At 36.9% G+C, this 15,137-nt stretch overlaps 1 protein-coding gene across 1 annotated transcript in view; it reads right to left on the bottom strand.

Annotated features, from left to right (window-relative positions):
• Positions 1 to 8: 8 nt before the first annotated feature.
• Positions 9 to 15,137, bottom strand: part of Zrsr2 (zinc finger CCCH-type, RNA binding motif and serine/arginine rich 2) — a gene marked incomplete at its 3' end in the record, with an annotated part of 21,056 nt that continues 5,927 nt past the window's right edge. The window contains exons 4-10 of the mRNA XM_015487967.2: positions 14,595 to 14,703; positions 13,977 to 14,063; positions 10,922 to 10,960; positions 10,264 to 10,382; positions 3,779 to 3,992; positions 913 to 968; positions 9 to 144 (exon numbers count right to left, since the gene is read on the bottom strand). Of these exons, the coding sequence (XP_015343453.2) occupies positions 9 to 144; positions 913 to 968; positions 3,779 to 3,992; positions 10,264 to 10,382; positions 10,922 to 10,960; positions 13,977 to 14,063; positions 14,595 to 14,703 (760 nt within the window). The remainder of the gene's footprint in view (positions 145 to 912; positions 969 to 3,778; positions 3,993 to 10,263; positions 10,383 to 10,921; positions 10,961 to 13,976; positions 14,064 to 14,594; positions 14,704 to 15,137) is intronic.

The raw sequence follows: 15,137 nt of genomic DNA, 5'->3' as shown, positions 1-15,137 counted from the left end.
ATTGGGGGGGGGGGATCATTATGTTGTTTCTTACCACAAATTGCCATTTTCCATCGGGTCACTGGGCAAAATTCACACTGAAGCTGCCGTCCTGCATACCAACGTCCATTAAACAGAGCAAGGGCTGCTTGGCATTCTTCTTCCCTTTGAATAAAAAAAATCAAAGGATGTGCTTTATAATAACTCTAATAGGCACATTAACCCTATTATTAATTAACCCTTTTACTCAGGTATCATAGGACCACCAAGTTTGCTGTTTCTGTACTACCTAGGGAGTCTTCATTAGAACATTCTGGCTCCTGCAGTTTGAAATTTATTCAGGAGCCTTTTTTACTAACCCTCTGAGAGGTTGTGATGCATGGAAATTGGCTTGAGTCAAAGCTTCTTAATCCAAAAGACTGGGCCATTAAAACTGCAGAAGTGCTTTCCATTGTTAGAGCCTGTGCTTTCTTAGCTAGGGCTGCTGTGCTCCTTATTACAATGGCTAATTCAACCCATTAGGCATGGTGCGGCCTAGGGAAACAGCAAGACAAGCAGAAATGATAGAGTAACTATTCTCCTAGCTGGTCAAATGCACACTGAGATCATTTGGGACTTCGATCTCTGGCTTTTTACATTTATATTTTATATTCTCTATTCTAGTTATCCCTTTTCAGTTTGAACTTTAATTAAAGTTATATAAGTAATAACATAACCATATTGTAAAAGATTCAAAACTATGCTAATATTTAAAGAATGAAATACAAATGTATTATTTTCACATGTCTTCTATGTTTTTATGTCAGCTCTTAATATTAACATTTTGAAAAATACCATGCATATGAAGGGTATATATCCAGTTTAAAAGTCCTAGATGTCCACAAAAACAAAAGATCATACCATGACAAAACATGGCATGGTCACAATACTTACGACTGGTACTGAACATACACATTGCCCCTCAGATGAGGTTCTAAGTTGCAGCTAACCTAAGGAACAATGAAAAATGCTATCATAAAAAATTTAACGAAACCATTCAGTCATCAAATGCTTTGCCAGGCTAACATTCCCAAAAGTAATTACTAATCAAAGATTCCAAAACAGAGACACTAGCCCACTCTTGTGTCTATTTAAGGCATACTTCAGCACAGAGAAGCACTGCAGGCCCCAATTATCTAATCTCTTGTTGATCAGTTCTGCTTTTACCCATAAGTATGTTTCACACATGCATAAAAATACAGAGAATGTAAATCAATCCATAGACAACACTACCCAGGTTTAACACTAACATTTTTCATTCTTGACCAAGAATGTTTAAATAGTAAAACATTGAAGGCCCAGTTGAAATCCTGCCATCCTGATCTTTTCCCTTCTCCATCACATAGGTGGGCACTACCTGGAGGCTGGGGGTAGCCTGTTTTACTAAACAGAAACACTAATGCACATATACATGTATAGATTTACACAGACACACGTACATACATACACACACACACATTCACACATATATTGTAATACACATATTTCTGCATATATATGCAAGGAAATATGCATATGTATTAATAAACAATGTATATCTTTGTTTTGTATGTTTTAAAACTTTCTAAAAATGATATTTGTTCTACATTCTTTTTTCAAGATATAATAGTGTAAACTTAATGACTTATCTGATACATCAAATTAGCAAATTTATATATCTGCTCCTCTAATGATGGCTACTGAGGTGCTTCCAATTTTCCATCTACAAATAGCACTGTGGTCAGCATTCTTCAACACACTTCTGTGGGTGTAAGGACCTCTCTAGTGTGCACAACCAGAAGGAACATGCCAATGTGTAGTTTAGCTGTGCCTTCCACTTCACAAACTATTGACAAACTGCTCTCTGAAGAAGTTTAACTAATATATACATCCTTACCTACTCTTGGGATCAATAGAATTTATAATCTTTTGGCCAATAGGTGTGAATAATATCTGACTTTTATATGCATTATTCTTATTACTAGGAATTACTAGGAATACTTGATCATTTAGGCTGAATACTTGATCATTTGTCTTCAAAAATGACAAGTTTATTTTTTAATATGGTATATAAGAAGGTACTCAAATATACTGACTGGTGTTTAGTTTTTCTCTTCCAAATTAATCTATAATTTTACAAATCTGTTCCAGAGCATTTTTATTAGAGCATCCCAAAATGGGCAGGATCCATACTCAATGACAGTTTGCAACACCATCCTTAAAAGGAAGAATGAAAGTCCTAAGGAGTGTCAGCTGTGCCAGAGACCTTTAAGATTATTTAATCCAATGGTTCCCAAGGACCTGCTATTAATTTTCTGTAACAAATTTGATATTCTAAAATTTCTCCCTGTAAAAATTTACTAAATAGCTTTCCTTTTGTAACTGCCAATGTGATTAGCATGAGCTTGGTCATCCTAATGTCATGGTCAGTGGATGCAGCCTATCACAGGTAATGGTATGATTTCCATTAACCAGTCTGAAGTTTTAAAAGCAGCTCTACCACTACCATATCACAGAAACAGTATGATCCAAGAATCGCATGAGGGACACCACTGATGTAAGTGAAAAAGCACTTAAAGATAAAGTGACAAGTCTGAGAGCACAGGCCTGGTCAAACCACACTGCTTCCACAGCTGGTGCTTGCTTCAAGGTGGTGTCTTGTAGGTGTGACCATGCACTTCCACTTACTGGTTATTGCTTGTGCTGAGCAGCACCAAGACAGGAAGGCATACTCCACAGAAACAAAAGGTTAAGTGGGAAAGAAATCTTAAAAGAATTTTGAAAGATCTTCACATCAGTTAATAGAAGCATGGCCTTGAATTTCATGAATATATCTGTTTCTCAGCTGTTCCAACTCTTTACTGTCATTTCCAATTGCAGACAAATATCATAGATTTATTTGTGTTTTTTTTTTTTTTTCCCCAAGCTAAGGGACATTTTTCTTGCCCTAACAAAACAAAGTCATTCAGGTTCAAATCTGATCAAATAAACAGGTTAGGAGGCTTCATTGTTAGGATTCAACTAATGGGTCCCAGGAGCAGCAGGGATCACATCTGACCTTCAAGGTTTTAAAATAATTATGTGTCATCTGAATGCCTCTTTCTTATCTAGTATACGTCATCACAAACCATGGTTTTGGTGATGCTATGTTCAGTACTGAAAGTAGCCAATGAATAAAAATAATGTTAAAAAAGAAAAGAAATCAAAAGATCTATGTTTCTTGTGTAGTTCCAGAACCAAGAACGAGCATCTTGGGCAGAAGATGCAAGCAGGCACCATCAACACAGTGCACCAACATGCTCAGGGAGTGAAGCTGAGTCCTGCTGCATCACCACAGCTCTAGGTGAAGTGCCTACAGAGGAAGGAAGGGATACACTGCCCATCAAAGGCAGTGTTTAAGTGAAAGCTTGGGCAGCTATGTGCAAGGACCTGATACAGAGTTCCAACAGGAAAAGAATTCAAACAGCACAAAGGTACTGAATAAACAAAAAATCCTCACCAACCCAGACCCCACTAGTCCAGAAATTTCACACTAATACACACTTATGATTTCATGTGGTATCTATATGGCATGATTCCTTTTTTTATGGCATCTATATGGCACCAGAGTGGAGGTGGAAAAGGAAAAGTGATGAAGTAAGTGACATTTACTGAGGGCCTGATCCTGGGCCAGGCATGTATTGGCACACGGCTCCACCCAGGTAAACAGCCTGGGCCCCAGCTCTCTCATGCACTGAATACTTCAGAGGGAGGCACAACAGTCCTCTCCACATACACTCACCTTGAACTGAATCACTTTCCCCACATTCTTGAACTCAGGCAGCACATCATCATAGAAGTCTAGGAACTGTTGGTAGGTTTCCTCTTCGCTATATTCCAGGCTTGCGTCAGGGTCATAGTCATCTCTCCTGCACTGCTCCATTCCAAATGTAGTAAACATACTTTTAATAAGAAGGGTGGGACTTGATGCAGGAAAGTTATGCTTACGTGAGCACCTGCATATGAAAAAAAAAACAAAAAACAATTCACTAGTCCAATAGTTAAAAATCATTTGTAAAAAACTTAAGAGATAAAGACTCAAGTAACTTAGCTGTTTTGACTTGCCTGGAAGATAAATCCTACTCAGATGTCAAGTTTCAGCATGTGAGAAAACTGTTATAAGATTGACCAATATATTGGCTTCTCATTAAAATGACAGATTGGGCCCGGTGCAGTGGTGTACACCTGTAATCCACACACCTGTAATCCCAGCAACTTGGAAGGCTGAGGCAGGAGGATCGCAAGTTCGAGGCCAGCCTCGGAAACTTAGCGAGACCCTGTCTCAAAATAAGAATAAAAAAGGGATGGGGGCGTAGGTCAGTGGTACAGCACCCCTGCATCAATTCCCAGTAGCGCGCACACGCACACACACACACACAGATCTCAGACTGTAAATGATTTTCAACTTCATATGCCATGAAATTCAGTAATTTTTTTTTTTTAATGCTGGGGATGTGTCTCATGGGTAGAATGCTTGCCTAGCACGCATGAGGCCCTGGGTTTGATGCTCAGTACCCCACCACCAACACCAAAAGAAAGTAAATAGAAAGCTTTTTATATGTTGAGCTATAGGGAAAAAGAAAGCCCCACTGGTATGACAGAGTATGGTGACAGGCATGAGATGCCACACGTGGGACTCTTGGGAAGATAGCAAAATTAACAATAGAATCTTGGTACTACATGATCTTCAGTTAATTTACATGCATAGAGAATAGGGCAATCTAAGAATTTTCAATGAGTAGAGAATTTTAATCTCATCTATGATTAGCACTTTAGAGTTTTCACGCCATTTTTACATTTTTCCCTCTGATTCTTAAAACCTTCAGGACAATTGGTACTAGTACTATCCCCACTTTGGAAAGAAAGAAACTGAAACCTAGAGAAGCCCATCTGCCCAGGTCATATGGTTGGAAGAGACAGATCTGGGAGATCTGAGTTAACCTACAATCTGGTGCCTGTTCATTATAGAGTACAATAAATATAATTTTTATTTAATGAAGGCTAATCACTATGAAGAATTTTCTTTTCACAGTTTAAACTGGAACAAGGAAAAGCTGATGAGACTCCATGTGAACAATTCTTCTTAAAATCCTTTATATGAATTTAATTTTTTATTTGCTTCCTTTTTCTAAAGTGGGAAAGAAATATATAATTCAAAGTTCTAAATAAACAAAATTTCTTTGTTAGGCTTCTAGTTAAAAATCAATAAGACAGGAGTGGGGTTGTGCCTCGGTGGTAGAGCACTTGCCTAGCACATGTGGGTACTGGGTTTGATCCTCAGCACCACATAAAAATACATAAATAAAATAAAGGTATTGTGGGGCTGGGGCTGGGGCTCAGCAGTAGAGCGCTCACCTAGCATGTGCAAGGCCCTGGGTTTGATCCTCAGCACCACATAAAAATAAATAAATAAATAAATAAATAAATAAATAAATAAATAAAAGGTATTGTATCCAACTACAATTGAAAAATAAAAATATTTTTTAAAAAATAAATAAAGGGTGTTCATCTACAACAAAAAAAATTTTTTTTTAAATCAGTAAGACAAAAAGTTAAAGAATAAGGCAAGTATTTAGGAAAATCCTTGACCCTGAAGTGACTGTTACTCATGCTTGCTTTCCACAGCTGTAATATCCATCTATACACCTGTGAGAATGCACAACACACACCATGCCCAACTTAGAAATGTTCCACCAATGCTCATTAATGTGAAATTTTCTATATTCCAAATGACCTTCTTGATTATTCAATTAGAGACCTTGTAATTAGATCCATATTCCCAAGTACTGCTACTGACAGCACTAAGAGCAAGGATTCAACCTGGCCAGCAATGTTTGTGGTGAATTAAATTTTATAAGTATGAAGCACATATAGAGGGAATTAGACAAGGAAACAACTTAACGAGGTTAAAATTCTGCTGACGGGGTTGTTAGATCTGAATAAAACTGGCCTTAGTTCCCAGGGTGTCAAATGAACATTCATCAGTTTTAGAATAGAGTCAAAGTCCCTGTCTAGGGAAAATCCCCGCTTGGCCTGGAGACAGTCATTACAATCTGAGGGTATTCAAAAGGCAGCCCTAGACCCCCCACAGAAAGGTCAGCTAAAAAAGCTAATATGTAGGAAGGAGTTTAATGCTATGGTACCAAGGCTGTGTGGTTCTCAGAATTACTTGGAAGAGAGATTTCTCCAGTCTGCCCCAGAGCTCAAGGGGTAGAGAACCCATATTTTTGAAATACCACCTCACCAGGTCCTGATGATTAGCCAGATTTGGCATGCTATTTACCCATGATACTGATACCTGAATCAAGTCAAACTGCCACAAAAACACAGAGTTGAACATTATTTAGCCCAAGGATGCCAATAAATTGTGTGGGTATCTAATGGACCCCTCAGGAACAACTAACTGGCTATTCTTCTTTTTCCTTATCTCAAGGGAGCATTTCTGGTGCTCACAACCTTTGTCTTTCATAGAATCACTATGCTGCATGTGAAAGGTGGGCTGTAATCATTTAGCAAAGGTCACTGTAAGAAACATTCTCATGAAAACTACACATCAACTGTTATAAAACTTCTATCAGGGCTGGGGATATAGCTCAGTTGGTAGAGTACTTACCTCACATGCACAAGGCCCCAGCACCACCAAAAAAATAAAATAATAAAATAAAATAAAAATAAAAAATTTGGGGCTGGGATTGTGGCTCAGCGGTAGAACGCTCACCTAGCACGGGCGGGACTGGGGTTCGATCCTCAGCACCACATAAAAAAAATAAATAAATAAAGGCATTGTGTTAAAAAAAAAAATCTATCAAAGTTACTGTCCATCTTCCTATCTAATGCCTTTATCCAAGATTCCATGGGAGACACATTTAGAATCAGGTGCCAAGGGTTGGGGTTGTGGCTCTGTGATAGAGCACTTACCTTGCATATGTGGGGCACAGGGTTCGATCCTGAGCACCACATCGATAAATAAAATAAAGGTATCATGTCAATATACAACTAAAAATTAAAAAAAAAAAAAAAAAGACTCGGGTGCCAAGAAAATTTTGTCTTTCCAGAGATACCATTCATTCTTCTTTTTTAGTAAGAAACATACAGCTTAGTATCTGCATGGGATGCATTAAAATCCAGAGTCAGAATCATCATACATTCACAATAACTCACTTTCCCCTCCTTCCCTTGCTTTCAATTTCCTTTATTTAATTTAACTTAATGTAGTTGATCATGAGCCTTCTTTAAATCACTTCTGGAAGTAGGTGGGGTGTAAATAATTCCTCAGTGATTATGTTGTTTTAAGAAGAAAACAACAATAAAATTCCTTTCAAAGGAGTTGTCATTTGAAAAAAAAACATCAGTTCTAGAAATGTTCTAATTGGATTCCGTACTAATTACAAAAACAACCAAAGAAATGTGTAGGTTAAGGAAGTGTTTCTGTGACAATCTGACAAATCTTAAAGAAAAGAACAGCTATATCAACTGAAGCAAATCACCAAGGCTCTCTGTAAAAGTGGACAATGTACTTGTCTGAAGCAATGGGGCTAGGTTTCCTAACTGCTAATTTTACAGAATTTTATGTCACAACTCATCATTTAAACAATGCAAATACCTGAATCACTCTCATATTTTGATAATTATAGTAGTGAAATTTCATAGCCTATGAAAACAGTAAGAAGTGGTCACAAACTGCTGGGTGCAGTGGTGCACACCTGTAATACAAGCAACTCTGGAGGCAGGAGGATTTAAAGTTTGAGGCCAGCCTCAGCAATTCAAAATAAAATATTAAAATAAATATCAAAATTAAAAATTAAAAGGGCTGGGCTAGGGTTGTAGCTCAGTGGTGGAGTGCTTGCTTCGCATGCATGAGGCGCTGGGTTCGATCCTCAGCACCACATAAAAATAAATAAATAGAAGATTTTTTTTTTAATATCACCATTAAAAAAATTTTTTTAAAGGGCCAGGGATGTAGCTCAGTGGTAAAATACCCCAGGTTCAATCTTTACTACCACAAGAAAGGAAAAAGAAAATTGGTCACAAACTAATGTGACTACAGTCCATATTTCCTTGAAATGACTTTCAGATGGGATCAGAGTCTAATAGGCCACTCCCCTTTCCTCAAAGAAGTGGGTGTCAACCATTTAAGACATTGCCCCTTCTCTCACTTAGGTCCAACAGAAGAAGAATCCAGATTCAGGCTTCCTTAAGTCTCAAATTTCAAAGAAGTGTTAAAGATATATAACAAGGGCTGGGATTGTGGCTCAGTGGTAGAGCACTGGCCTAGCACATGCAAGGAGCTGGGTTCGATCCTCAGCACCACATAAAAATAAATAAATAAGGGGCTGGAGTAGTGGCTCAGTGGTAGCCTGGCGTGTGTAAGGCCCTGGGTTCAATCCTCAGCACCACATAGAAATAAACAAATAAAGTAAAAATAAATAAATAAATAAAAATATTGTGTCCAACTACAACTAAAAATATATATATATTTTAAAAATATATATATATAACAAGGGATCCTTGGGCTGGAAAAGACCACTTGGTTCAACTACCCACATAAATGTGAATTCAAATTGACTCAGTTGTCTCAACAAAGGTAATTTGCTGTATGTTTTTCTTTGGTAGGAATTGTTGTATATTAATTATTACTGTTTCTTTTTTTAATTTTTAATTGTAGATGAACACAATACCTTCATTTTACTTATTTTTATGTGGTGCTAAGGATTGAACCCAGTGCCTCACATGTGCTAGGCAAGCGCTCTACCACTGGCCACATCCCCAGCCCTATTACTGTTTCTTGATAAGATTAAATGTACATATGGGAAATGCTTCTAAAGATACCAAAGGGAACAAAGTTTCCTTAGTCCCTAGTTCCTCAAGAGGAGGTTTTCTACTAGATATCAGATCCTGTAAGTCCTTTTATAGGTATTCTGGGCATCTAAAATCCCAGCCATAAAATATAAAGGGAGTTACATATTGGACATCAATCCCGGGGCACATTAGAAATACATGAGGACATTTCAAAACTAAGGCCATTTGAGTCTCTAAGATTCTGAATTATTCAATTTGAGGTGGGGGACATAAGTTTTGAAAGCTTCCTAGATGATTCTAATATGCATCCAGGGTTGAGAACCATTAATCTGAAAAAATGAAAAATGGTGTGAAGGCTTAAATTAAAACAAAAGAAAGAAAGAAAGAAAAGAAAAGAAAAGAAAGAAAGAAAGAAAGACAAAGCTAGAGAAAGCTCATATTTTCAAAGAAGCAGGAGGGTGGGGGGCTCAGGCCATGGACAATTTTATGAGTCAAAAAAAAAAAAACCTGAGACAACATATAGATATTTATTAAATACATATGAATTTCCCTACTCATATCCCTTTTTAGGGATTAATAAGACATTAGATCTTCTCTTCCACAGGATAAATAATTAGATTTTGCTTCAAATAGACTCATTCACCCTTAGAAATTTGGAGTTGTTCATTCATAAATAAGCCAAATTACAAAAATCACCATTACCTGGCATAAGCTAGGTGTTTAAATGTTTGCTAAATGACTGAAAAGATCAACATTAGGTTTCCACATGAATGAATGTCTTGTTTCAAAATCATTATCCCAAAAGAGGCAAGGAGCAAGAATGTATCAGAGAATGATGGCAACCGTAGCAATAATGAAAACACCAGAGAACACCCAGTGCTCACTGTGGTCCCTTGCGCTTGCCAGGCATTCACTCCTTCACTCCTTCCGGCCTCACAGCCCCCTCAGAAGGATGATACTGTGTTTCTACCCCATTTCACACATGAGGGGAATTAAATCACAGATTGTTTAAATAACGTTTCTGAAGAGAAGGCTACTGAAGCCAGTTTTTGAACCCAGGAGTCTGTTTCTGAGTCCCTTTACTCATGTCAAGTTTTAAAAGTCTATTTTGGGCACAGTGTTTACCATTCGAAAGATAAAGGCCAGCTGCTCCAATAATTTCCCTGTCCAAGTTGTTCACTGTGGACTCACATGAGCACAGGAAGAAACCAACGAACAAAAGGTTAAAGAGAGAATACAAAGGACACACCCTGCTCAGCCCACCTAGGGAAGAGGGTGGGTACAGAGGATGACCAGCTTGGGAGACAGAGGCAGCAAAAAAGCAGCAGAGGCCTGATGATTTCAAATTGAGCCACTCCCCAAAGGAGTACTCAAAAACCTCCCATTTTGAATCACTTCATTCTGACATGATAAAGCAAAATATGTTACCTATCTCCAAATCTGCAAGCTCCCGTTTTACTGTAGAATGGACAATTGGCACGATCTTTCTCCATTATTCTTAAATCTGCTGGTGGTTCTGGGTTCTGCCAGGTGGTACCATTTTCCAGCTGTTGAAAATAACCATAACTTTACTTGTGGTATAAAAACCCATGAAAGACTCAATGTTTCCAAAAATATTCAAATGCTTCCATCAAAAATTAAAATGTTTTCAGTTAAAATCATTCATATTTAAGTTATAAATTTCTCTGCTGCCCAGTCACTTTGCTTGATCAGGTATCACTACTGCTACCAGGTTTCCTTTCTGTTCATCTATTCTGAAGAGGACCCAAAGACTTACGGAGCCAACATGAGAAAAGTAAAAGTTACTCTCAATCGAGGTAAACTGACCATTTGAGGCTAACAGTATGTGATGTTGTTTATACACACTTAAGGACTCAAAATAAGTACAGTTCATAGGGTGATTCAATACCACTTGTTTTTGTTCATTAATAAACTTATTGTCATATACACTAAAATGCCACAAAAGTGATTCCAGATATCCAGGTGTGATCTAAATAGCCTACCACCAAACTAACATTACTGAAATTATTGTTTCTAATGAAATATAAACTGATCTCAAATTCTTAATGAAAGGTTATGAAAATACCTCATTTTCAGCCTGATCCAGCATCTTCTGCACAGCTTCCTATAAATGGTGCAAACATAGGACTAATGAAAACCTGGAAGTCAGGTAAGTCACATCTGGTTTCTCTGGTTAAGAATCTAATGTGTAATAATTAAAACACACACACACATACACATACACACACACCTACCTACATACACGTGGTTTTAGGTTTTGATTTTCTTTCTAAGCACAAATCTTCTGAAAAGCTTTCAAAGGACATATAGCTTAGAATTTTTATTCAAATAGAAAACTGACTAGATCAGATTGAAAAAGGTTTAAAATATAATAGTTTCAGTAACAGTATTATTTAGTATATTTGAGTATCTATATCACCTTCTAGTTTTAAGATAATTTATTAATTAATATTATAAAATACAATACTAGGTAAAACATTATAAATATTTAACAGAAGCTAAACTATGACCAGTAGTAATTAGGATTTATGAGAAATTTCAAACTTTTAAATAAGGCAAAGGGAGTCTTGCAATATGCTAGTAAATTTCTACCTAATTGGTATTTGAAGAAGTTTTAAATTATGTTCTACAGACTTTTCTTTACTAGCTCCTTAAAGCAATACATAAGACTTATGTATCTAGCTGCTTACTTGATACCTACCTGGTCATGGAAGAGTCCTTGGTAACTTAAAAGGCTCACAACAGAGGTCTACCCACCCCTCCTGCTAGGGATTGAACCCAGAGCCATATGCTATATGCTAGACCCCAAACAGAACTGGTTGTCCTCCTCCACCCGCCTACCTAAATATCCCTCTCACTAACTGGTGCTGCCATTTGCCCATCTGTTCAAACAAAAAAACTAAAACTAGGACTTGAAAACTAAACAAAACAAAAACTAAAAATAGGACGTGAATTCCCCTCACTTTCCTTCTCTTTCTCTCCCATTCAATCTGCCAGCTAGAGTTCTGTTAACTCTGCCTCGCAGCACTCCAAATCTGTGAACTTATCTTTTTAAAGCAGTACCCTCATCCAAACCACTGTTGTCTCCCATCTGGAATGGCAGCCTTGAAACTGGTTACACTGTTTCCCTCTCGCTTCCTTGGTCACTGTTCACCATCCCCCATTCTTTGTATGAAAAGTTAGAATGATCTATTGAAGATAATATTACAAATGGGATGAAGTCACTTCTGGCTTAAAAAAAAAAAAAATCCTTTTAATGTCTTTCCATTGATTACACTGAACATAAAATCCAAACTCCTTCAAATCCAAAAGGCCTTGCATAATCAGACTTCGTACCCTCCTGACTTCTTAGGATACCCTGACTCACTTTTCTTTAGTCTCTATGTTTTGAGTACCCTGCCCTTCTTTCCACTTCCAAGCCTCTTCTCCCCAAGATCTCTGCACTCAGGTGTCAATTCAAACATTACCTCTTCAGAGACTTCCTAAACCTGGCAATCTAAATAAGTACTCCCCTGTCCCCATCACTCTATCACATGACTCTCTGCTTTCTTCCTTTATAGCATTTAACATTATCTTATTGTATTTTAAGTTATGTGTTTTGTTTACTTATCATCTGACTCCCCATCTAGAAAAGTACCTCAATGAGAACAGACTGTGTGCTTTTTCACTGCTCTATTTCTGTCCACCAGAGAAGTGTCATATACACAACAGAAATGTATACAACAGAAACATACATTGCATGTTCTCCCCTCATGCTAGGGATCATGCCCAGAACCCCACACATAGTGGGTAAACACTACTCTACTGCTGAGCTCCATTTTTAAGCCATATCCACAGCCCATATTCCTTCATATATGCTCAGAATTTATTTTGTTTGACCCACTTCTCTTTAATATTTAACCAGACTTCCTTTGAAACAAAAGCATAAAAGAAGCATTAGTTTTTATTTGATCCCTAAAAGAATATTCTACCATTAAGACAGAAATTGATTTCTCTCTATAAAATATGATAAGCTCCAAATAATTTCTGCACCTCCCTAAAAACCTACCATGTTATGTTGCTTCATCTCAAAAGCAGTGTTCAAATAAGGGTATCAAAAATTTGCACTGAAACTAATGCCTGAGACTCAAAAAATATAGGCATTGGAAGCTGCTTCTACCCCAACATGATTAGGATGTAAACAAATGTATTTTCCCCATTATAAGTTGATTACCCAATTTGACTCTATTCAAATTTAGCAATATTCCAAAAAAGATACATCCTGATGAATCAGTCAAGGAAAGATGAGCTGTGTTATCTTTGAAATAAATACACTGTTAAGGAATAACAGCATAACAAACAAAGTCAATCTTTAAAAAAGAATCCTGGAAAATATAGATAATACATACATACAAACATATTATCATTTTTTTAAAATGACAACTGTGTGTTAGCTACAATTATCTTTATAGCCCAAGTTAGAAAGTCATGATTTAATAACAGTTAAAAAAAAAAAAAGTTTAAATAATGCCTCATTATTTGAGCTCCTGATTTCTTTAAGTCAACTAATTCTTATTGATGTGTCATAAGCTGTTCAATTTCTTAAGAACTAAATAAATGTGGAAACAATATAAATATTCTCTAAAGAAGTCAACACATATACAACAAAACCTCAAAAAACATGACTTGCTATAGAGTGGTACACAGAACAAAGCATGAGCCAGCTGACTGTTTTGTAGAAATGTTTTACTAGAACACCTTAACCATTTGTTTACATATTACCTATGGCTGTTTTCAGGGTACACTGGCAGAGCTGGTTCCATATAGACCACAAAGCCTAAAATATTGGTATCTGGCCCTTCAAGGAAAAAATTTGCTAATTGCTGGTATAAAGGGCAAACTGGGTAAAAGCTAAAGAAAACCTTAATTTAAGGAATCTGTCACTGAATGACCCAAAGAAGAACATCACAAAGAAATTAGTGTGTTTCTAGATGAAAAGTCTCTTTCCAAACAAATGAAACAAGAAACAAGAAAAAAATCCAAACCCTGACATGCCCACAGCTTTTTCTTCAAACCCATCGCCCAGCACATGTGCACACTAAGAAGATACGCAGCGCCTATCCTCCTGTGACAGGAATCACCTCTCTTTCTCTCTTCTCCTGTAGCTTCTGCTCCTCCTCTTCTCTCTCTTTTCTCTGCTGTTCTTCCCATTCTTCCTTTAACTTTCTCTTTAAAGGAAAAAAAAAAAGAGAGAGAAGGAAAGGTCATTTCTTTTCAGACTTACTTTTAAAAAACATTTAACATAGAGAGCAAATAAATGAAAAGAAAAACTAAAAATATTGGTAAAAAGGACTATATATATATATATATTTGGTACTAGGGATTGAATCCAGGGATACTTTATCACCAAGCTATATCCCCAGCCTTTTTAAAATTTTTTATTTTGAGACAGGATCTCACTAGATTGCAGAGGCTGGCTCGAACTTGCAATTCTCCTGCCCCAGCCTGCCAAGTTGCTGGGATTATAGGTATGCACCACCATAGCCGGAAAGATATGCAACTCTTTTTTTTTTAATATATATTTTTTAGTTGTTGATGGACCTTTATTATATTTATATATGGTGCTGAGAATTGAACCCAGTGCCTCACAGATGCTAGACAAGCACTCTACCACTGAGCTACAACCCCAGCCCAGATATGCAACTGAGAGATATTTTGGTTAACTATTTAGTTAATTGGTTATTTGATTAATACTGTACCTCTTGTTCTTCCTGCCGTTTTCTGGCTGCCTCTTCCTTTTCCTTCTTCATTCTGAATTCTTCTTGTGCCTTCTGCTCCCTTAGCAACCATTCCTCATGTAATTTTTGCCTATTAATTAATGACGTAATCAAATAAATGGGAATTAATCTACACACACACAAGATAGCAAAAAGAAACAAAAAAGACATGTTTGGAGAATGATTAAAATATCATGAAATGTATTTTCTATAAATCAGTAAAATGGGGTAAGAGAACAAAAAGATATCTTAAAAAATTTGGACAAAAACTAAGTATCAGGAGTTGGGGCTGTGGCTCAGTGGTAGAGCATTTGCCTAGCATGTGTGAGGCACTGGGTTCGATCCTCAGCACCACATAAAAATAAACAAATAAAAGCATTTTGTCCATTTACAATTACAAAAAAAGAAAAAAAGGACTAATTATCAGCAAGTATCTTCCTAGACAGTAATAAGCTACAATCACTCATTCTGTTTCATAAGTGTGTGTGACTATGACATCTTTTATGTAAAAAAAAAAAAAAAAGA

Source organism: Marmota marmota, unplaced genomic scaffold (assembly GCF_001458135.2).
Source record: "Marmota marmota marmota unplaced genomic scaffold, marMar, whole genome shotgun sequence".
NCBI lineage: Eukaryota > Metazoa > Chordata > Mammalia > Rodentia > Sciuridae > Marmota > Marmota marmota.
This window is presented reverse-complemented; position numbering and strand designations above follow the sequence as displayed.